Raw genomic sequence first — 22,036 nt, forward strand, 5'->3', positions numbered from 1 at the left:
TATAGGCCTACGTTAGGTTAGAATCGTTTTTACTGACAAAAAAAAAGGATTTTTCTTTTGTGGATTAATAAATTGCGTGTTTTGACAATTAAGCAGGGAGTAGAGATTAATTCGCAAAAAAACTAATTGAACTTTGACATTGCGTAATCGTGAATCACGTGATCACCGCGCCGCCGTGAAAGCCGCCGGGTCACGAAAACGCGAAGCCCAGCAGCATTTGGAAACGGAAACAAACAGCTGCAGCACTCCGCAAGGTCGTTTGAAAGACTTCTTTTCGCTTTGATATCGCTTCGTCATTTTATCGAAAACATATTTTGGAATAATCGTAAGTATTTAATAATGTTACGTAAATTAAATTAACTTCAAACTAACTTTCAAAACGTCTTTATCCGAAAACAAATGAAAGCCTAACGGGGTATATGATATAACAGTTGTTTTTTATCCCTACCTTCCATTGTATAATTGCGAAATCGCCGCCGACAATGTATACTCCCCCCCTAGCCCTTATTTAAAAAATTTATTTAAGCGGTCCCTAATAAGTGAATTTTTCTTTTTTAAACTTTTGGATGTGGCTCGCAAAGTGATTTCTAGTCAACTTGTGTTGGTGGGCTTTCGGGGTAAAGTTTACTACCATTCTGTGGAGGTCTTCCCTCTGCAGGTAGGGCCACATCCCCCAGCTGTACTACGTTGTTTTGTTGTTTTAGATTTTAAGGTTTTTTTCTTTAATCCCTATTAAATATGGCCGTGGCTTAGTCGTAAGTTCAATATCTTGAATTTTTAGTCCGTTTTCAAATCTATCCAGCTAAGAGTTGTTGGTAACCAATTAATAATATAGGTCAAATGCCTGCAGCTACCTATGTGGCTCAATGTACAATAATTGATTTTTTTTTTGAAGTGAAGTGAAGTGAAGTGAAACTAAAAAAACTGACACTTTTTGAACTTATTTGGCTTAAAATTTAATCATTATTAAACTTAAAAACAGATGTCAGGACCTGTTGGCCATAAATTACACGAATCACACATGGATAGCAGATTAGAGCACCTCAGTGGTCTCGACATAGATCTTCACCCCTCTTATGTTAGATTAACTGGCATAATATGCACAATTGGTATCTATCTATCTATAAATGTTCATAGAATTAACATGGATAAAGAATGCGCGTGCAGAAAAATGTTTTCACGCTATAGGATCGGCAACTCCCTATCTCGAACGACAGATTATTCTGTATATACTCTGTTACAACGTCGGTTGTCAGCACGCGCAAAGCTATTTCTCTATGTAACGTAGCTTTGTATGTGCTGTCAAGAGACTAAAAACTTCAGGATCTTCAGGATTTAAAATATCCGCGAGTTTTTTTAGCTCGAGTGCACGGACCTCTAGGCCTTAGTTTCAAATACGTGTAGTAGGCTGTAGGTAATTTCACACGTATTTGAAACTAAGGCCTAGAGGTCCGTGCACTCGAGCTAAAAAACTCGCGGATATTTTAAATCCTGAAGATCCTGAAGTTTTTTGTCTCTTGAAAGCACGTACAAAGCTACGTTACATAGAGAAACAACTTTGCGCGTGCTGACAACTGACGTTGTAACAGAGTGTATACAGAATATTCTGTCGCTCGAGATAGGGAGTTGCCTATCCTGTAGAGTGAAAACAAATTTCCTCACGCGCATTCTTTATCCATGGAATTAACTTAAATTAATTTTTGAGTTTGTCTTCAGGACCCGTTTCGAGGGAAGTTGGAACGTTAGTTCAGATGATGAAGGCTGGAATGAACATAGCCAGAATGAACTTTTCCCACGGAGACTATGACGTAACTTAGTCTTTCTTTGTTTATTATAATGTTTTTCACTTAATTAGCTCTGCAATTGAATCTAGAGTTTATTAAATTTTATTATTATAGTACCATGGTGGAACCATCAAGAATGTAAGAGAAGCTGTTAAAGCCTACACTGCCGAGTTAAAGGTTGCAATTCACCCTGTGGCAATTGCTTTAGACACTAAGGGACCCGAAATTAGAACTGGCTTGTTGAAAGGAGTAAGTTAAGGAATTTCTTTCCTCAAGGAAAGGATTGAAGGGGGATGAATGTCTATTTTTCTTATAAAATTGGCCAAATTTGGATAATAATGCGCAAATATTATAATAACTAGGGAGCTTCTGCTGAAGTAGAAATTATCAAAGGGAAATCTATGAAACTAACCACCGATGACGCTTTTAAAGATCAATGTTGCGAAGAAACCCTTTACGTTGATTATAAGAATATTGTTAAAGTTGTAGTTCCTGGTAATAGGGTATTTGTTGATGATGGTTTAATTTCCCTCGTCATTAAAGAAGTTGGTAAGAGAGAATTACTCTCATTATTTTGCATAAACTGCTTTATGACACGCCCCTTATCTTTGAAAAAGGATCAAACTACCTTATTTGCGAAGTTGAAAATGGTGGTATGCTTGGAAGCAAGAAAGGAGTAAACTTACCAGGAGTTGAAGTTGATTTGCCAGCTGTGTCGGAAAAGGACAAGCAGGATCTGCTCTTTGGTGTTGAACAAGGAGTAAGAAAACTAAAAAAATTATGTAATTTACTTTTTGTTGTACTGAATAATTAATTTATTTTTAGGTGGACATGGTTTTTGCTTCATTTATTCGTAATGCGGCTGGTGTTAAAGAAATTAGATCAGTTCTAGGAGATAAAGGAAAGCACATCAAAATTATCTCAAAGATTGAAAATCACGAAGGTGTTAAAAAGTAAATTAAGCCAGCAGTCGTCTAGGACCTTTGGATGATTCGTAATAATTGGTTTTTTTCTTTTTACGTTGTAAGAATTGACGAAATTATTGAAGAAAGTGACGGAATCATGGTGGCTCGTGGTGACTTGGGAATTGAAATTCCTCCTGAAAAAGTCTTCCTGGCACAAAAGATGATGATTGCAAAGTGCAACATTGTTGGAAAACCTGTTATCTGCGCTACTCAGGCAAGTATTAAGTTTATTATTACTCTGATTCGCCTACGCGGCTCCGCCTACTTTGGTCCGCCTACGCGGCTCCGCCTACGAGGCTCCGCCTACTCTCATCCGCCTACGAGGCTCCGCCTACTCTCATCCGCCTACGAGGCTCCGCCTACTCTCATCCGCCTACGAGGCTCCGCCTACTCTCATCCGCCTACGAGGCTCCGCCTACTCTCATCCGCCTACGAGGCTCCGCCTACTCTCATCCGCCTACGAGGCTCCGCCTACTCTCATCCGCCTACGAGGCTCCGCCTACTCTCATCCGCCTACGAGGCTCCGCCTACTCTCATCCGCCTACTCTCATCCGCCTACGAGGCTCCGCCTACTCTCATCCGCCTACGAGGCTCCGCCTACTCTCATCCGCCTACGAGGCTCCGCCTACTCTCATCCGCCTACGAGGCTCCGCCTACGAGGCTCCGCCTACTTTGGCCCGCCTACGAGGCTCCGCCTACTCGGAATAGTAATAAAAAGTAAATGTAATGTAATTTTTATTTGGAGTATAGATGTTGGAGAGCATGGTGAAAAAGCCTCGACCAACCAGGGCTGAAACGTCAGATGTAGCTAACGCTGTTTTGGATGGGGCTGATTGCGTGATGTTGTCTGGAGAAACGGCCAAGGGTGACTACCCCTTGCAGACAGTTGGCATCATGCATGCCATCTGCTGCGAAGCGGAAGCCGCGATTAACAATAAAAATGTCTTTATTGAATTGTCTAACAAGACGCCGGTGCCAACTGACTCTACCCATACTATAGCTATTTCAGCCGTTAACGCCTCCATTTCTAGTATGGCGGCGGCTATCATAGTTATTACTACTACTGGAAGGTTCGCGCTTAAACCAATATAATGATGGGTGGGACTTTAGGTTCATTCTATATTTATTTTTTTCATCCAGGACAGCTCATTTGGTGGCAAAGTACAGACCACGTTGCCCAATCATCGCTGTCTCGCGATTTGAACAGACCACGCGTCAGGCCCACCTGTGGAGAGGAATTCTGCCCTTGTTTTTTGATGGTTCGATAAGAAAAAGTAATCTATAACAATAAGAGTTGAAGGTAACATAGTCGTTTAATTAATAGGTGAAAGGATGCCAGATTGGCCTGTTGATGTTGACTCTCGTATAACGGCTGCCATTGAATTTGGTAAGAAACGAAGCTTCATCCGCGCTGGAGACGCGGTCGTCGTTATCACTGGATGGCGTAAGGGAGCTGGTGCGACTAATACTCTTAGAGTAGTTTACGTTGAATAGATAATATTAGATTGTTGATAATAGTTAACTATCTTCTTCTCTCATCACGTTAATTTAATTTATGCTTAATTCTTGTTAAGATATATTGGGTCGTTTATTTTATTTTCCCCGATAAGTTCATTCCTATTTCCAACATAACCCGAGTGATAGTCTTCTTTAACTTGATTTAACTTTAATTAAAAAATTAATACTGTTAAACTTTAGCCCTAAAGGCGGGGAAATTAATATTTAATTGCATTTTTGGAAAAAAATAAAAGAAATTGTAGTAAAAAACAATTAAATAGGAAAGAAAATAATAAAAGCTCTATTTATTTTTGATGTTGAGAAATTTAAGTATGGATTTATGCGTATACCTTCTAATATTTGGCGGTTAATGGCACAGTTTTATTGAAATTAGTAGCTTATAAGTAAAGTCTTGGTAGGCTCTGTTAAAATCGTAAAAATCTAAAAAAGGAATGAATTAGTAATTACCAATTACCAATCTTTGTATTATATAAAGAAAAAGTGTTAGGACTCGGAGATGAGATGCGAGTAAATAAAATTTGTTGTAAAATGGTACGTACGTAAATAATCCTTTAAATAATTTTTTACCTCTCTAAGTGACGGGAGGTTTTACACTTAACAGGTGTGTGTGTGTGTGTGTGTGTGTGTGTGTGTGTGTGTCTGTTACCGCGTTCACAGTTCACAGAATACAATATTGGCTTCTACTGCATTATCATCAAGAGGATAAGTTCATTAGATATGTTTCATAAGTTAGTTGCTGGTTACTGAGAGCTTGTCATGAAGTGACGTAGGTCAGGTGAAACGTCATAGATTCTGGTAAGGTGGCACCTGGTGAGGCGCTGTCTAAGGCTTAGTACAGATTAAATGGAAAGATGGGACTGCAAAACCGAGTGTAGTCAATTGGCCTTATTCCTGATCAACGCCACCGAGGAGTAGCGGCGACTTTTGGAACTATAATAATACGGTAGCCAATTACAGGTGGCGCTGGAGCCGATGGACTCTGTTATTTTCTATGTTTTGATTATTACCTATTCAATTTCAAAAAACATGTTTTAACTAATTATTATTAAGTACCGAATAATCTCCAAATAGACCAAAATCGAATGAAAACTTACTCCGAAAGTCTTATTTCATAATATTAGACAGAATAAGAAAGGTAAAATCAACTTTTAATACTTTTGAAACCATATCTCTTGTTAAGCCTTGGCTATTCACATGATTCAGAAAGATCAACAAAACATAGAAAATAACAGATCTCCATCAGAGTCCACCGACTCAACCGCCACCTGTAATTGGCTACCGTATTATTCTAGTTCCAAAAGTCGCCGCTACGCCTCGGTGGCGTTGATCAGGAATAAGGCCAAATAGCGGATGGTCTGAGAACTACTCCCATAGAGTCTAGGTATATTTAAGCGGGTTTGCAGAATTTCCGTCAGATGGCGCGGCGTTCGAGCCACCTGGCGGAAATTCTGCAAACCTGCCTAAAATATACCTAGACTCTATGGGAGTAGTTCTCAGACCATCCGCTAGTGGCGCTGATTAGACATATGGCCAATTCTGGCGTCTCTTGAGTCTTGAACTAGCTCTCATTAAATCTCTAGCATAACAAAGCATAGGTAATGTCATACTTATGGAAAATGTTATAAATAAATGGCAGAATTTAATAAAATTAGCTAAGAAGATATTTTAAATTGTTAAGGTATTAAAAGGGGCACGCAATTTAATTTGAATAAATTCCTCAAATTCTGTCTTCAGTTTGTATTAAGAGATGGCACTACCCATCTCAGACAATTTTTACCCTGGTTTTACCAACTGAGCCACAGAAGCCTCAAGCCATACACTAAGCGATAATCTTTCCAAACTTAGACTTTCCTCAAATTCTGTCTTCTGTTTGGATTAATTCAGTTATGTGCTTAAGCAGTTACTAAATAATAAATATGTATATATAAATAAATAAACTTATGGCAAATAAATATTTATAACTTTAATTTGCTAGAATTAACAGTTTTATCTTTCTTTTTCTTATTGAGTAGGCCGGCTTTCTCTTGAATCTGATTTTTAACTTGGTCTTGAAGTTTTGAGAAAAAAGCTGTTGACGATTTTAAGGCTTTCTTGCTACTTTCTTTTTCATCAAGCTGGAATTAAAGTTATAAATGTACATTACGTTAATAATTACAATTAATAATACATAAAATATTCGAATGAAATACAATATTCAATTTAATTACCTGAGTCCTATCTCCCTTCTTCTTTATATCTGTCTTTGCAGATTTTTTGGCATATTTGTTACCCAATCCTGGATTAGAAGATTTGATGCTGGCTTTCATATTCATTCTCTTTTCTTTAATTTTCTGCATTTTTTTCTTGGACCTCCTTTCTCGTTTTTTGTCCGTGCTCGACCTTTCAGTTTTTCCTAATAAATCTCGCCTTGATTTTTGCTGAAATTTGTTATAAAATTGAGTTTAAATTAATTAATTTAAAAATGGAATCTCATTTTTAAAAGTTACCATTATTTCTTCCGGAGCTAAGAGGGCAGCTTCGCTAACACTAACTGGCGCAACCTCTTCCACCGTGATTGCTGGCAAGTTACTAACAATCTTGATTTCAGTATTTGCCTAAAGAGACAAAACAAAGTCAACATTTCCCCTTTTTAACAGAGTCGAAGTTATTATACCATCTTAGGAGTGTAATGAAAGTTTGATAAGGCATCGAGTTTTCCAAATAAAATATCCATCATCTTCGTGATCTCCGCATGTTCTGGAACTTCAGTCTCTTCAACATCTTTCTGTAATTAAAATTTATTTCAGTTAATGACGAGTTAAAATATCAATAAAAAGTTTAAATCAAAACCTTTTTTTGGTTTAAGTATTCCTTTTCATAAATTTCCGCTAAGCTCCGTTTGCTTTTCTCTTGATCCAAGACAACTCGTCTTCGATACTCAAATGGTTCTTCCACCGGTTTATTTTTTCTTTCAACATCATCCCAAGCTTTATCCTTAATTCTCTGAAGGATTATATCTTCTAATTTTTTAGTGGTTTCCTCAGTAATGACGGGTGCTTGTCTAGATGTGTGATCAAATTGAAGGTATTCTTCCAATAAACTATTTTCGGGTCTCGCTTCCCCCGATATCTCGCCTTTTAGTTGCCAAGGTTTCTCTCCTAAATTCATTTCTTCCAGCTCAGCCATCTTTTCTTTCAACTGTTGAATTTTCAAAGTTAAGAAATTAAACAAAATATAAATTAGCTAATAATAAAATTACTTTATCTTGTTGTTTCTCAAAAGATGATTTAACAGCTCCTCTATCATGTCCTGCACCTAAAATGTCATCCACATCTTCACCTTCACTGTCGGTATTGCTAAGAGAGCCATCTTCATTCATTTCTTGAATGTCATTGGCATCAACATCACGAATGTCATAATCCCTGAACCATCATTGAAAGTTAAAAATTACAAAACACCCTCATAAGTTACAGAACTTTATACCTTTCATTCTCATTTTCAACACCCTCCATATCTTCATTTTCACTTTCCATCGCTTCTAATCCATCCTCTACCTCTAATCCGGGTGGGTCGAAGAAATCTTCATACGTAACTCTTCTTCTTCCACTGTTACCAGGCTTGAGAGGCTCATCTTCATCAGATGACTCACTTTCATTGTCTGAAGAAGGGATATCATTGAAATAATCTATATCATCATCGTCATCTTCTTCACTTTCATCAGAAGCTTCGTTTCTAGAATCTTTCTTCATTTCTTTCTTATCTTCTTGAATGAGAAATTGTTCCATTTCCGCTAACTTGAAAAATTGGTCATCAACAATTGAACTATTATTTGTCCTTTTTGTTGTTTTCTTCTGAACCACTTTTTTCCGCTTAGTTTCAGATTTATTTCGTATCTCGCGAATTTTCTTAAATATTTCGTCATCCGAATCCACTTCACTTTGAGACTCTGGTGACAATTCTCGTTCATCACTCTCCTCTTCATTGTTGATGTTTCTTTCAGAATCAGAGACCGGCTCTTCATTAAGGCTAACACTTAAATCTTTTTTGGAAACTAAACTTCCGATTGATTTAAGGTATTTAGGCACTGAAGCGCCATTTTTTAACTCTAACTGTTGCCACACTTGTTCATTATCAAAACCATCAACAAATAACTCGGGTAAAACGTTACTTTCTGATTTTTCATTATGATGAGTTAATTGTAACTGATCATACAAAGTTTTGGTAATATTCTGGAACGGTTGGACGTATTTTAATTTGGGTCTGAAAATAAAATAATGTAATAAACATTACTTCATGCAATGCCAAAATTAAAATATGCCCTGGGTATCCCACGAATCCATAAACTAAGTTCCCAACTTCCCCAATACCCACATGGTTTAAACCAAGGCTTAATAAAATATTTTCTTTTTGGGCTTTCCCATGATTATAATTCAATTATTTTACATATGTACTTTTGGAAATCACTTACTCTAGAAACAATTCCGGGCTACCAATTAATGACTGAAATTTATCCAAAACTTGTAATATATTTTCATTTGTAGCAGACACAACACTCGTTTTCGAGGTAGGCGCCATTTTTAAAGTTCGATCTTGCTGTCGGTTTGAAACTTTGGATATGTCAAGCAACAAAGCCCGATGTTGATTGGTTCTTTGTTGTAGTAGGCTAATAAAAAGTAAACAAACAAGGAGTAATAAACGAGTATATTACTATTTCTCCTTTATTAATTATAATGCACTTGGTTTCGTGTGATTATTGCTCCTAATTTTTAGCCTAGTCTACATGTCTAACATGTTATATTTAATTTTTCTTAATAAAACAATTATGGTAAAAGTCAGGTGAATATTTGAATACTATATAATAAATTTGTCACGTTTAAAACATAAAATTATAAAAGTTGGAGACCCTCGATATTCAGGCGTGCAGAAATTGTACCCCTGCAGGCTGGCTTCTCCTTAAACACCAGTGTGCAACTGTTGAAACATTTCTACAGGCGCCCGTAGAGATAATATAGGTTGTGTCCCAGAATCTTCTATCCCTGTATAAATTGAAGTTGGAAAGTTTTCTACCGAAACCAGTAAACTATTTGTGGAAACAGAGAATTAACTTAAACATTGACAGCAGCAAGGCGGGCGCTCTATGGGTGATTAAATGTAACTCGAGTCGTGTAGAATCGTTCGATTCCGAAAATAAGGTCGACATTATTGTAACCAAAACTAACGGAAATTCAAAACAAGGGGGTATTTTCATTTTTATGAAATTCTTTTCGGTAAAATAGCCAAGGAGTATCACGCTACCCCCTTTTTCTCTAAACTTTTCCTATTGTAACTGCCTTCCTTGAGCGGGGCACGCACTCGGATAGTACATTCTCGGGTTTTGGCTGTGGTGTTTCCCGGTTTCTATGGCAACGCCGTCACTCCTAGCAACGAGCGACTAGAGCGGTCGCCTCCCTAGAAAGAGAGTAGGTGGTAGGGAAGCGAGCTACACAGGCGGGAAGAGCCCAACACTAGAGGGCTTGAGATTACGGTGGCTCCACTGGCAGAATAACATGGCCCAGGATTCTTCCTAACCCTCGTTTCTCGTAATAACCGAAAATATAAAATCCGCGAAAGAAAACTACCGCTCGAAATATATATAATATAAATAATCTATTTTTCTTCCTATCGCTTCGCAACGCAATTAAAAAAAAATCTCCACCGTCCCGCGAACGTTACGTTATACTAAAGCCTTCTGTTAACTAGTGTCCGAATTGTGCAACTTTTAACTCTCTGGGAACCATGAAGCGTTTCGCGGTGGATGTCTTTGGAACCTTCGAAGACTATCATAAGGTAGGATAGCAAAAGTCATAACGCGGATGTATCTTTCTCTAAAAGAATTATCTCGGCTGAAATCACGCTTTTCAAATTTTTCTTTCGGGCTATAATAACCTAGGGCATACCCGGTATACTCGACTATACATTTCGCACCGCCGCTCTAAAAACAAACGCTTCTTTTTTATAGTAAAGCATCGGAAAAGTTATTAATATCATTTTCGAAGGCTTGGCTGCGCTCGCTTTCAATTCATTTTAAACGCTTCCTTTCCATAAAGCTACAACTATCGTGGAGAATCTCGAAAACTCACACGACCAAGGGACAATTCAGTTGGAACTAGGAAAACCCGAGCCTAGGCCTACGTCAGATTCTTAAGCCTACGCCAAAGGGGGTATATAGCTTTCTTTGCCTTTATACACTATTATTATACGCATTTTTCGAGGGTACTACGCCTAAATTTCGTAATTCGTACCCTCGACCAACGACTAAGAAACTTTTCTAAATCGATTTTCAACGCGATACAACTACGCTCCGTTCGTTAGGAACGGGGTAGAATAATAGAAAAACGTTCCTACTCGTTTGTTAGCTAATTCCACCCTCCCGACGTAAGCCTTTCCATACATGGATATATAACCTCGCCAAGCCGTGGACCCAGGCATTATTCGAACCAAAGTAACGATACACGCGAGAGACCAAATGGGGCCCGTAGACCCCCGCTGGCGGACACCCCGGCCCTTCCTCTTTTCCTTATACCAGCGGGCAGTTAAAAATGCCGCATTAAGGGCCAGCCTTTCATGTTATTAAAGAAATCAAACTCTTTTAAAATACTACTTCCAACAAAATTTATACGAATTGGTACAACTACAGAAAATCGCGTGGCGCTGCAGTCGCTGACGTTTATTTTCTGCAGATGTATTTTCGAAATTTTTCCCCATTGATTGAGGTAGAGACTAGACCGAGTGTGCGCGGCTCGCTTATATTATACCGAACTCGCGCCAATACTGTAGGTTTTTAGAACTGAAGGATAGGAAATTCCTAGAGGGGGTCAAAATCGGCTTCCCCATTTTCTTTCGCCGCTGCCCGCTTTCGTAATGGGGCACAAGCCCTCTTTACCGACCGCGCGAGAAAAGAGAGTATTTTAAGAGGGAGGAACGTATATCGGGAGGGAGATATCCCTTTTTTACCTAAACGGAAAGAGAGTCCCGAGTATGGCATGCATCCGTGAAAACGTGAAGACCCTAAGGTCACCCAAAATATCTTATCAATGGACGCGGTATATCGGACCTTTTCAAAGTCTAACGAAGTCCCAGCGTCTCAGTCAACCCTCCCTCTTAAAACATTCATTATATTGCAATGAAAGGGTGGTAGTCTATATTTTATTAATTTTTTTTACATATATTAATATAAAAATGAGAATTAAAAATGCGACCACTGGTACAATAGCACTATATAATGTATTTAGGAGCATTTCCGGTTTTTGTAATAGCTAGTACCCTAGTAACTAATCACCAAGCAAAGGGGAGTTGGAGAAGGGAGAGGGTGTTTGACACAGATTATGTGGTGGCGTTTTACATCCTAAAAAAGGGCTAGGAGTCCCTCCGGAGTTTTGCCTATTCTCTCCTACGAGGCACACTGCCCGTTTATTCCTGACGGATCAAAATGGGTGCGACCTAATATCAGTGCGCATGCACCAAAGTCAAAATGCGGACTGTGCTAGCTTAGAGCGAAAGAGAGCGAAAGAGAGAGAGAGAGAGGAGCTGCCTTCAACAGCCAGCTAAAGACATTTCTATCGGCTTTAGCCACTCTCCTCCAAATATATGGTCTATTTTAGCCTTTAACCTCATTCAACCCTCTCAAAAGATACACACTCTCTCTCTCACGACTTTTGGACAAGTCTTAATTTCGATTCATTCCTTATCGTTTATTGCATCGAGTTTATTATAAACACAACCATTATGCTATTAAATATCGATACTTCAATTAGATTCTCCCGTCTCTTGGATAAATTCATAGAAGACCAAAGTTAAATCAGTCATTTACAATCTTCGTCCGGGGACAATTTTGATTTTTCTTAAATATATGGTTACTTCTGAAAATGCACTATCAGAAATTAAAGAGGGATGGTATAGAAGGGCGATTTCGATTGGAAATTTTCTATGATATTTTGTCGTCCGGGCCACCGTTTTAAAGTTCAGATTGGAGTATTTTTGGGATGACCCCTTAAATTTAATTAAGAAACTGATTAAGGCAATGATTTCTAATTTAATTAAGGGCTCATTCCTAAATCACTCAAATCTTAACTCGAAAACAGTGGCCCGGACGACAAAATGGAGATAGAAGTTGCATTTTCGACTCAAAATCGCCCAAAGAATATCCCCCTTAAAAATTCAAACTATTTTAAGCCTATTAAAACCTTATTATCGACCAGACAGAGCATTTAATCCGTCTACTACCCAAAAAGAAAATCTAGTAAAAGAAAGGGGTAAAGACGCATTTCCCTATTTTAAAAGGAATTGTCATTTGGCCTAAAATTATATAATAGAAATGTGCGTGGAATATTTTTACCAACTCAGATCTAATTTCAAATTATAAAAGTTGTTAGGAAATGCAAAATTGCGAGTTCTTTAGCTCAGGAAACACAATCCCGGAGAGCGTTGTTTTAGCACCCAACTGTCTATTTACTATTTGTAATGAAAATGAAATTTTTTATTTATACCAATGAAGGGCGCTGAGGGAAACCTTGAATTGTTACTAATTCCCATTTATCGCGTATCACACTTCCTTTCTAGAATTTTAAACACCCCACGGTCAGGTCTACCTAATCAATAAATAGCTTGACCTAAATCGAGTTTCCCCCTCTTCATTTTTCAAGAAAATGTGGGTAAAATATTGATATTTACAGAAAAAGGTACGTAATTCTAATTGCTTTGAGCGATGATGACATGAAAAAAAGCATGTAGCGCCAATTTTTTTTGAAGGTATTATAAAAATGGCTTTTTAAACAAAGCGCATGACAAAGCTTCTACTACCATACTAAGTATAGAACCATAACACCTACTGTTCTATTTACTTAACTATTTAACTTAACCATTGACTCGATAAAAAGTTATTTGAGAACCAAAATGATCATCGTGTGAAAGGTTTTGTGAAAACCTCCCAAAAGTCGTTCATTTATGTCAAAATAAGTACACAAATGAGTTAGTTTTAGAATATGATTAAGTTAATTGTCATTATCTCAAAAACCTAAAATAATAATAATACAAAATTATTTATGTCGGATAACTTGAAGGTATTCAACTTTGTAAATATCTTTTAACTCATTTTGAAGCTGAAATATGAATGATTTATAACTAAATCTGTCCTTTAAGTCCTCCGCAAAAATTATTTTAAAATTGAATTTTGGCATTCTTTTCTTGTCAGAGTATAAAGAAAAGCGAGTCTTAGTGGCTACGAAATAATATCAATCGGAAAAAATAAACCTCCAAAAAAAAAATAGAAAAGCGTAGTCATGGCAACCTCTTAAAATTCCCAAGTCATAATCAGATGGCAGAATAGAGCTATTCAAAAGTTTTTAATCGCCTGAAGGCATTTATAAACAATTTAAAAGCTTGTTCGTATAGATTAATTGAAATATACAGTGCAGAAAATACAAATTTTGACTAAAGGGGAAGCTTTCCACCAGGGTGAAACAAACCAATGTATTTCCTATATGAATGAATGAATGAATGATTTATTGACCCTTGAAAATTACAATCCCATTTGTAACAGGGAGGAACCCTCTTATTTGGGTTCACAGGTCCGAAAAAATTTAAATAAACTATAACAAAATTATGAAAGTATACTTAACTAAACAAAATAACTCTTTATGACGACAATATACCACCAAATCACAGAACAGGTTAAGGGTTAAGGGTTAAGGGGGGCGCTGGAGACGAGCATTAGCCCATTTTTCGAAGAGAGATTTAGTTATACCAGCAATTTCAATATCTACAGCTACATCTACATTAGCACCATGTAGAAATATGAATGAATGAATGGTTTATTGACTCTTTTGATTACAAATCCCTTTTGGAACAGGGAGGAACCCTCTAACGTGGGTTCACAGGTCCGAAAATAAAAAAAAAACTAAAACAAAGCATTAAATGTCGTACAATAAAAAAACACTAAATTAATATTTACACGTTACAAAGTCAACAAGAAAACTATTTACAATTATGTACAATGACAGCTGATCGACATATGATTCAATCCTTTAATAGGGCATGGGGCAGAGAAGGCGCAATTTCGCCCAATTGGCTAAAATACTTTTTGTGATAGTTATGACTTCCATATTTGACCTATCCCCGAGAGATAGGCTATCCGCCAGGGTAATGGGCCCAAACCTCAGGTACGGGGCTCTTGCTTGTGCCAGGGCCGGACAAAACAGCACTACATGCTCGATGTCCTCTAAGACCTCCCCACAGAGAGGACAGCCGGCCACCTCCTTATCAAAAATGTGGGAAAGACGAGCGGATGTTGCTAACGCCCCCGTCCGGGCCAGGAAAAACAACCCACTAGCAAGGGAATTATCATAGAAAGGTTCTATGCCCGGTGTTTCCTTTAACGAATACAGGTTCAGACTCGGATGGTCAGCAACATCCCTCCGCCATTGTGCTTGATTATACTCAGCAACAGCCTTATCTACCTTGGCATACCACTCATGTAACGATTGAACCGCGCTCCGGGACACTCCGGCACCATAGTTTTCGTGAAAAAACTCAACGCGCTTTAGCCAGGTAGTTTTCCTGGGCATTGCTCGAATATAGCAAAAAACCCGCTGTGCAATGCGCATGTCGTCCATAAACAATAACCGACCCATATAGCGGAGCTTACTTTTAGCCTCCCTCTCCTCGAAAGCAGACCAGGCCATTTCACCCTTGACAGCGGCATATGATGTAATAAAGTTACCCCCCAACGCGGCCTTACCCACGGTAAATTGAGCCTGATTAAGTCGACGACTCGTATTAGACGAGAAACACATAACCTCATTCGCGTAGGTTAACGCCGGAACCGCGACAGCCTTCCATAGTGTCCTCATAACATTGTACTTATTGTACGAGTGGTACCCCTTGTGCTTTATGGCACCAGCCAGACGGTTGGCCTTAGCCATCACAATACTTTCCTGCGGTTCCAAAAACTTCCCCCTATTCGATACCTTTACACCTAGGTAGGTTACCTCAGTCACTTCTGCTAATACGCAACCTTGCAGGAAAACAGGATCAGACCCCCTCTCAAAAGGCAAACTATTTTCGAGGACTACACATAGGCGCCAGTAGAAATGTTTCACTAGCTACGCACCAATGCTTAGGGAGAAACCAACATACAGGGGCACACTTCGGTAATCGTTTCACGTAATGAAGTTTACGTAAAAAAATATAGGCCAAATCGTGAGTATTTCGTTCAAAGCCCCCTTAATCCCGCAGCACCTAGCCATACAAGATTGTTTCGTAGGGTGTGTCAGGGATATATAGTTTATAGAGAGTCGACAGGGGAAAGAAAATAGCGCGACTAACTCTATACCTAACTCAGGCGCTGCTGCTGCTTTTAATTGTCTTCTCTCACGCGTTAGTACGAACGACCCGATATACTTTGGCCTTTGCTTATATGGCCAAAGGGTCCCGCAGAAAGCCCCTTTAACTTTCTTTTTCAGATCGAAACTCTTTTGCGGATTGAATCAACAATTTAAACCATTTATAAAGCCGTCCATGCACCAACCCCCCCTCTCCCAGTTCTATACCCCCACCCTACACGTACGCGTTAGCTCACGCGTAAACGCGACGGCATAAATTTGGTTCGTTCGAGCTATAGTTGCGCAACTATTAAATAGATTTTCAGTGCCGGTTATATATACGATATAAGGTGCGCTCTTATACACTACATACGGTATTATCGATCTATTTAAAACTTAAGACTATAACCGTTCGCCGTCCACCAAAAAGCACCCGCGTACACACCGCGACGTGAAAACCTTCGAGCCCAATTTTCTTGTTTATATTAAAGTACTCGTTAGGCCTAACGATACAGTATTATTTCCCCAGATATTTGCAGCTTCAAATTCAAATGACGGTATTAGTTTTAATAAAATGTCACCTTGAAACTTGAAGAGAAATATAGATAATTTCAATCAATAACGTGATATATTGATAACTTTTATAATTTATTATAAGTCCTGGCCCAAAAAGCGTCATCGAAAGACGTTATTCTATAAGAAAATATTTTGCCAAACATTTTAAAACTACGCAGCTTTCCTTGGGCAACACCAGGAATCTAGGCTGCCAGTATAATATAACCGCGTTACTTTTAAGTTAAACAGTTTTATACAAAAACAACTCTATTCTCTAAGCGTATTACATTATCCTTTCCATCCACGTGTAGAGTGGGTCACTATAGTTAATTAATGCAATAATAATTATCAAATATTTGCGCAACAATTGATCCATTACTTTAGACATAAAGATCCTTTTTGAAAAATCAATATTGTTTTATAAAATATAACAGGCCCTTAATTCGCTTTGAACTTTTGAGTAAAATTCAATCGTTCGTACTTTTTATTCTACCTATATGGTTAGGGAATAATTAGCGTAGAAATTTTGAAAACTACTCCAACGGAACGAACGAATTTCGAGGAAGACTATAACAACCTTTACTATAGAAGGTAGAAAGGTTGACGTAACAGTTTGGGTATAGTGGGAAATGTCATAAGCCACACCCCGAAAAATATTTGGATGGCTAAACAAGAGAGTGAATATCAATTATTCAGAAGGAAGGGGAAAACGAGGAAACAGGAATGCAATAGTATAAAGGCGGTGAACCATTTACGCGAGAACCAACTCCGCCGACTATCTTTTATTATATACATTTATAGGTCAGTTATCCACGCTCGTCTTCTATACATATGTACGTATACCTTTAATGGGAGTCATAAATTAATTTTAATCGAGTAAAACGCCTGATGGCAAACTACAGAGAGGTGATTAAAACTATATATATATATTCGAGATACGATCGCTTATTTCACTGTCTCTCTTTCATTATACTTTTCTATGTGCTGTTTGTAAGTTATTTGATATTGGTAAACGTTTCTAAATAATTATTGGGTAAAGAATTAAAGGGTTAAGGAGATTACAATATGGAGATAAATTATTACTTATTTGGTTTTGGAGTTGAAAAAATATAACGTTAAAATCAAAGATGCTTAAAAATGCTCAGATTCCTGAGGAATAGGATGAACTTACAGTTACCTCTGAAAAGTCTACCCCTTACTTAAATTAACATTGTATTTCACTTTCTTCGTTAAATTTAAGGGGTTATTCGTAAAATACTCTGGACATTCTTAACTTGAAAATGGTGGCCCTTGTGGCAAAAATGTCAAAGAAGTTACATTATCGCTCAATGAATATATATCCCCCTTTTTTCTTGCAGAAATTTCAGCAACGCCCTGTATAGTTTGCATTAAAGTTTTAAAAATCCCATCGATTGAATTCTTAAGTTCAAAAGATGGAAACTAAATCAATCATTTATTGACAAAAAAAAAGGTTAAAAAAAATACGTAAATTGTTTATGAATAAAATGGAATCTTTTTGCCTTTTCAAACATGTTGGAGTTTAACAGGTTCTATAGGTTATAGAGTAAAACGGTTGCCATGGTTACGCTTTGCCTCTTTTCCCTCGATCGAGTCGCGCGGGCCGCCCAGTTTCCAACCGGAGTTGGTCCGACTGGAAACGGTCGTCCTGGGTCGCTGAATAATTAAAGAGTTACCTAGAAGGGGGGGGGTGAAAGCTTACTGGGTGCGGATATAAGGGAACTAAGCCCGGACAGACCCCCTTTTCGGTCGTGGAAGCCCCGACGGTGGCGGACTCTGTACTTATACGTACCCTACCTAACCCAGAGCGACCCTAACACGACGGAATTCCCTAGCTTTATCGGCACGCGACCTCGAGCATTCGTATTAATACCAGAAGTGTCTTTCGTTGGAGTAAAATGTATCCTTGCTTATAGCAAACGAGCTAGGTCACGTGAAATTTACATATTCTGACCCAGTATAAAAATTCTATTTTACTATGACCGTTATTAGCAGAAATTAACAAATACAATTAAATATGATCGATTTCAGTTTGATATCAATTTTGATCACATTTAAAGATAATTGGACGACTTAAGGCCTGTTCAGACGATACAATTTTTTGACCCATCTACTTCAGTCAAAAGTTGTATCGTCTAAAAAGGCCTTAAATTTTGTGAATATCGTTGGGGTATTTATAAAGATAAATAAACTTAGATATTAGACAATTTCGAGATCTAATCAACTATAAAAACATTTGATAGTGCATTCATGTTTTCTTTAAATTTAAATTTATCTTATTCAAAAATATCAACCAGGAAAATTTAATTAATAAAACGAATTCATCCAATAAATGCAGAGAGAAAGCGAATTTTGTTATTTACAAAATTATCTTTAAATTGTCTGAGAATATTTTTATGTTTTACTTCAAGCAATCTATATCTGGGATAAATACATGTACGCATTTCGATGGTGGTTTATATAAGCTTTACCGCCCGATTTCGACAGGGACGAGAAAGAGAGGTTTGTAAAAGCAGAGAGAGAGAGAGAGAGAGAGAGAGAGAGAGAGAGAGAGAGAGAGAGAGAGAAAGTTATTAGGCCGAGTGAGGGAATGAAATATAGATAGGCCGCCTCCGTAAACAATAAAAAACTTTTTTTACCGGCACTTCTTTCCGTATAACTACTATAGGATAAAAGAATACCCCCTTTTTTGGGCTTTTCAATAAAGGTACAAGTAATAGATTCTGGCACACGACGGCGCCAGAACAAGTCGATTGCCGAAAAAGAGTTTATACGGGGGGGGGGGGGGGGACGTATACGGCCCACTTCCCGAAAAAAATGATTTTTATATGGTAAAACGAAACTAACGACGTTATACACCGATTCCCTTTGTACATAAACGGAAGCAACCCTATAATTACGTATAGTTTAAATGGATTTTGGCGCGCTCTAATCATATATGAACGGATCGTGAAATGACCGACTTGAGTTTCCCCTGATTTATTTGTTTAATTATAAGTTGTTCAACTATACATAATGATCAATTTTGTTATTTTGAGGAATTAGTAGTAGTGGTTAATTTTAAAGATTTATTATTGAGAAACGGGGTTCGAAAAAACCCCGGTTTTATTTTAAAAAACCTCCAGCTTACCGGATTTTTATTGGGTTTTTTCTGTATTTAGCAGTTGCGTGAATTGGAGCAATTTTCATTCAAAAGTTACTGCTTAATAATATAATAATTTTTTATTAAAATGCTTCATAAAAACTAATAACTATATTTAAATAATAATTTTGAAGTTGAAACAACAAATACCTTAAACTATCTTAAAAAAATGATAATAATTTTAGCATAAAAATTGAACATTTTTGTGTTCCTTTTATTAAACGGATTTTTTGGTGGGTAAAGCTCAATGATACCCGTGGGTTTTCGTTTGGATTCGAACTCTGTCGAGAAAGTTACTTTGTCAATCAAGCAGGACTGATCGCGATATCTTTTCTGCAAAACTTATCGATATTAGTATAAACAGAAGTGGTATGAGACTAGAAGTGAAGGGCTCTAGCATTGATAGTACATCCTGGCACTAGTGAACAAATTTGAGGATTTTATGCCGATTCCCACGCGCTAAAACTAGAGAGAGAAAAATTGGTCGAGTTCCAAAAACATTTCCCACCCCCTTCCCCTCAACCTAAAGCGCCCGAACACGACGCGGCTCCTTGAATCTAGTTCGGCCGTCTACCACCGCGAGCGTCTCACCGTTTTGGAGGGAAAATTCAGAAACCGCTACTAGAGGGCCAACCGCTCTTGCGTTATCAAGTCTTTTCACTAATGACGAGTGAAGAATTTGGTTAGCTCAATACTTCTAGTCTCATACCACTTCTGGTATAAATAGATCGAGATAAATCGATCAAATTATTTGTTACGCAAAAATCGAGATAGATCGATTGATGCAATTGTGGTAAAAATAGAAAAAATATTTTTTTCCATATTTACTAGTCTCAAACAGGTGTTTATTTCGAACTCACCATTTTTCATTAAAAAAACCATATCTCTTTATGAAGAGAGTTTATTAAGAAATTTACAATTTATCTAGAACAAAAATCACCATCTCCCAAGATACTTCTCATATCGTTAGCCATTTTTAAAATTGCAAAAGATGACACCGATACTTTTTACGAGTAAAAAGTGAAAAGTCGAGACTGTAAATCGAGCTAAAAATATACTGGAGTATTCTTTATTCAATCCCCTAACCACCCAGACACTCCAATCTCTCTCTTTCGATAATTAATCGCGAACATTAGCGGCCTGGGGCTCAACGCTCCGACGCTTCTCGTTATCTCGAGTTTCGGGTACCATCCTGGGATACACAGCGAGAGCTAAGCACGGTAAATAGAGACGGTTACGTAGTATGGGCTTATAGAACAATAGGGAAAGAAGGGATCCACGCGAGGCGCGCTCTTTTGACCACGAGACGCGATGTTAGTAAATAGGCCACGCAGCACTGGCCCGACAAAAACGGGAACCAAGTCGGACCCCTTCTAGTTTACCCTAATATATACATACGGGATATTCCGTCGAGTCCCTTTTAGGTCGCCTTTGGGTAAATTCATTACATTTAGTTGTAGCTCCGAGTATCCAAACCAAAAGCGGTTGGCGGCCCCAGCGCCAGTTGTAGGAATGGCGAGCGAGTGCTAATGTCAAATTCAAGAGATTTTAATATTTGGCTAGAAACTTATAATACCTTTATATAATGTAGGCATACTATAATTAGTATTCAATTAATTGAATTTAATTTAATTGAGTTAGTACGTGTGATAAAGTAAAAAACAAACATTTACAATGGCTCATAAGTAAAGCATTTTTAAGCTAACTCTTTCACACGTGAATATAATTTGTTTAAAATGCAATTGATATTTTTAACGACATCTGTACACAACTTAGCTTAATTTTAATCGATTCATAGCTACTTCTTTCATAATGAAGAGCGCTACTAGCGCGTATTCATATCGGACTTGTTCCTATCTTAAGCGGAGTCGACTCCTCCCTTCTACACGCATTCGTGACGTTTCAATCCGCCATCTTTCCCTTCTCTCCATCTCTTCTCTCTTTCTCTCTCTCTCGGATCCTATAGTCGGATGGAATCTCGCTCGACACACCGAACTACGCCTATTTGTATCGTTATCAAGCCCTTCGACCGGACCGGGGCTCTGACGACTCCGAGCGTCTCCTGGCGGGAGGATAGGCAATCATTTATCACAAGGAAACCTTTATTCGAGCATCGTAGGAAACCCGCTAAAAGTTCCAAGAGCGAGAGAGAGAGAGAGAGCGAGAGAGAGAGAGAGAGAAACGGTGCAGAATTTTTAACAGCTGCTTTGGGAAACATTTTTTTTGTGGTAGGAAAAGGGGGAGGATAATTTTTAATTTTTCAATCTGGAGCCCCAAAACTATTTATTTAAAGTAAGTAGCGGTTGATAGGGGCTCCGTTTTCCTTGCCCGAGACAAGAAAGAGTTAGATTTATGACTATGTTCCGTCGACGGCAAGAATTAGTACCGAAATATACCCAGGTCGAAAGAAAAAAAAAACCCGCTTTAAAAGTTAATTTAGTAACTAAGGATTTAACTAAACCAAGGCCACTTCAGAATGCAATATTTTTTCAAGTTACTTTAAAAAAAAAAAAAAAAGGTTTTCAAAGAACCTTTTGAGTTTAATGTAGTGTACTATATAAATATATATGTATAAAGCCAACCTCCAGGGGTAAACGAATAATGTATTTCCTACGAGCCCCTGTAAAACGTTTACCCGCAATACGCCGGTGTACAATTTTTCTTTTAAAATTCAAATCTTTGCGTGCCAATTTAGTTCTATTTGAACCAAATTTAATT

The 22,036-nt window shown here is 37.9% G+C and overlaps 3 protein-coding genes across 3 annotated transcripts in view; 2 read left to right on the top strand and 1 right to left on the bottom strand.

Moving 5' to 3' along the window:
• The first annotated feature begins 163 nt into the window (after positions 1–163).
• LOC149610065 (pyruvate kinase PKM-like) lies at positions 164–4,801 on the top strand. Its single transcript, XM_089859808.1, has 11 exons — positions 164–325; positions 983–1,109; positions 1,717–1,808; positions 1,899–2,033; positions 2,147–2,333; positions 2,402–2,544; positions 2,610–2,737; positions 2,813–2,963; positions 3,500–3,819; positions 3,890–4,008; positions 4,074–4,801. Exons 2-11 carry the CDS (start codon positions 983–985, stop codon positions 4,241–4,243), a joined length of 1,572 nt encoding a protein of 523 aa, XP_089715934.1. The 5' UTR covers positions 164–325; the 3' UTR covers positions 4,244–4,801.
• A 1,404-nt stretch (positions 4,802–6,205) lies between these two features.
• Positions 6,206–22,036, bottom strand: part of LOC149610066 (U3 small nucleolar ribonucleoprotein MPP10) — a 63,598-nt gene continuing 47,767 nt past the window's right edge. Inside the window, exons 2-9 of the mRNA XM_089859838.1 lie at positions 8,715–8,909; positions 7,730–8,506; positions 7,506–7,668; positions 7,097–7,444; positions 6,921–7,031; positions 6,754–6,861; positions 6,475–6,684; positions 6,206–6,381 (exon numbers count right to left, since the gene is read on the bottom strand). Of these exons, the coding sequence (XP_089715964.1) occupies positions 6,223–6,381; positions 6,475–6,684; positions 6,754–6,861; positions 6,921–7,031; positions 7,097–7,444; positions 7,506–7,668; positions 7,730–8,506; positions 8,715–8,909 (2,071 nt within the window). The 3' untranslated portion in view covers positions 6,206–6,222. The remainder of the gene's footprint in view (positions 6,382–6,474; positions 6,685–6,753; positions 6,862–6,920; positions 7,032–7,096; positions 7,445–7,505; positions 7,669–7,729; positions 8,507–8,714; positions 8,910–22,036) is intronic.
• para (sodium voltage-gated channel paralytic) overlaps positions 9,676–22,036 on the top strand; it is a 92,841-nt gene continuing 80,480 nt past the window's right edge. The window contains exon 1 of the mRNA XM_089859822.1: positions 9,676–10,072. The gene's annotated coding sequence lies outside the window, so the exon portion shown is untranslated. The remainder of the gene's footprint in view (positions 10,073–22,036) is intronic.

This window comes from Phalangium opilio, unplaced genomic scaffold (assembly GCF_054372755.1).
Source record: "Phalangium opilio isolate 3A_F unplaced genomic scaffold, DU_Popi_V2 ptg000344l_1, whole genome shotgun sequence".
Lineage (NCBI taxonomy): Eukaryota > Metazoa > Arthropoda > Arachnida > Opiliones > Phalangiidae > Phalangium > Phalangium opilio.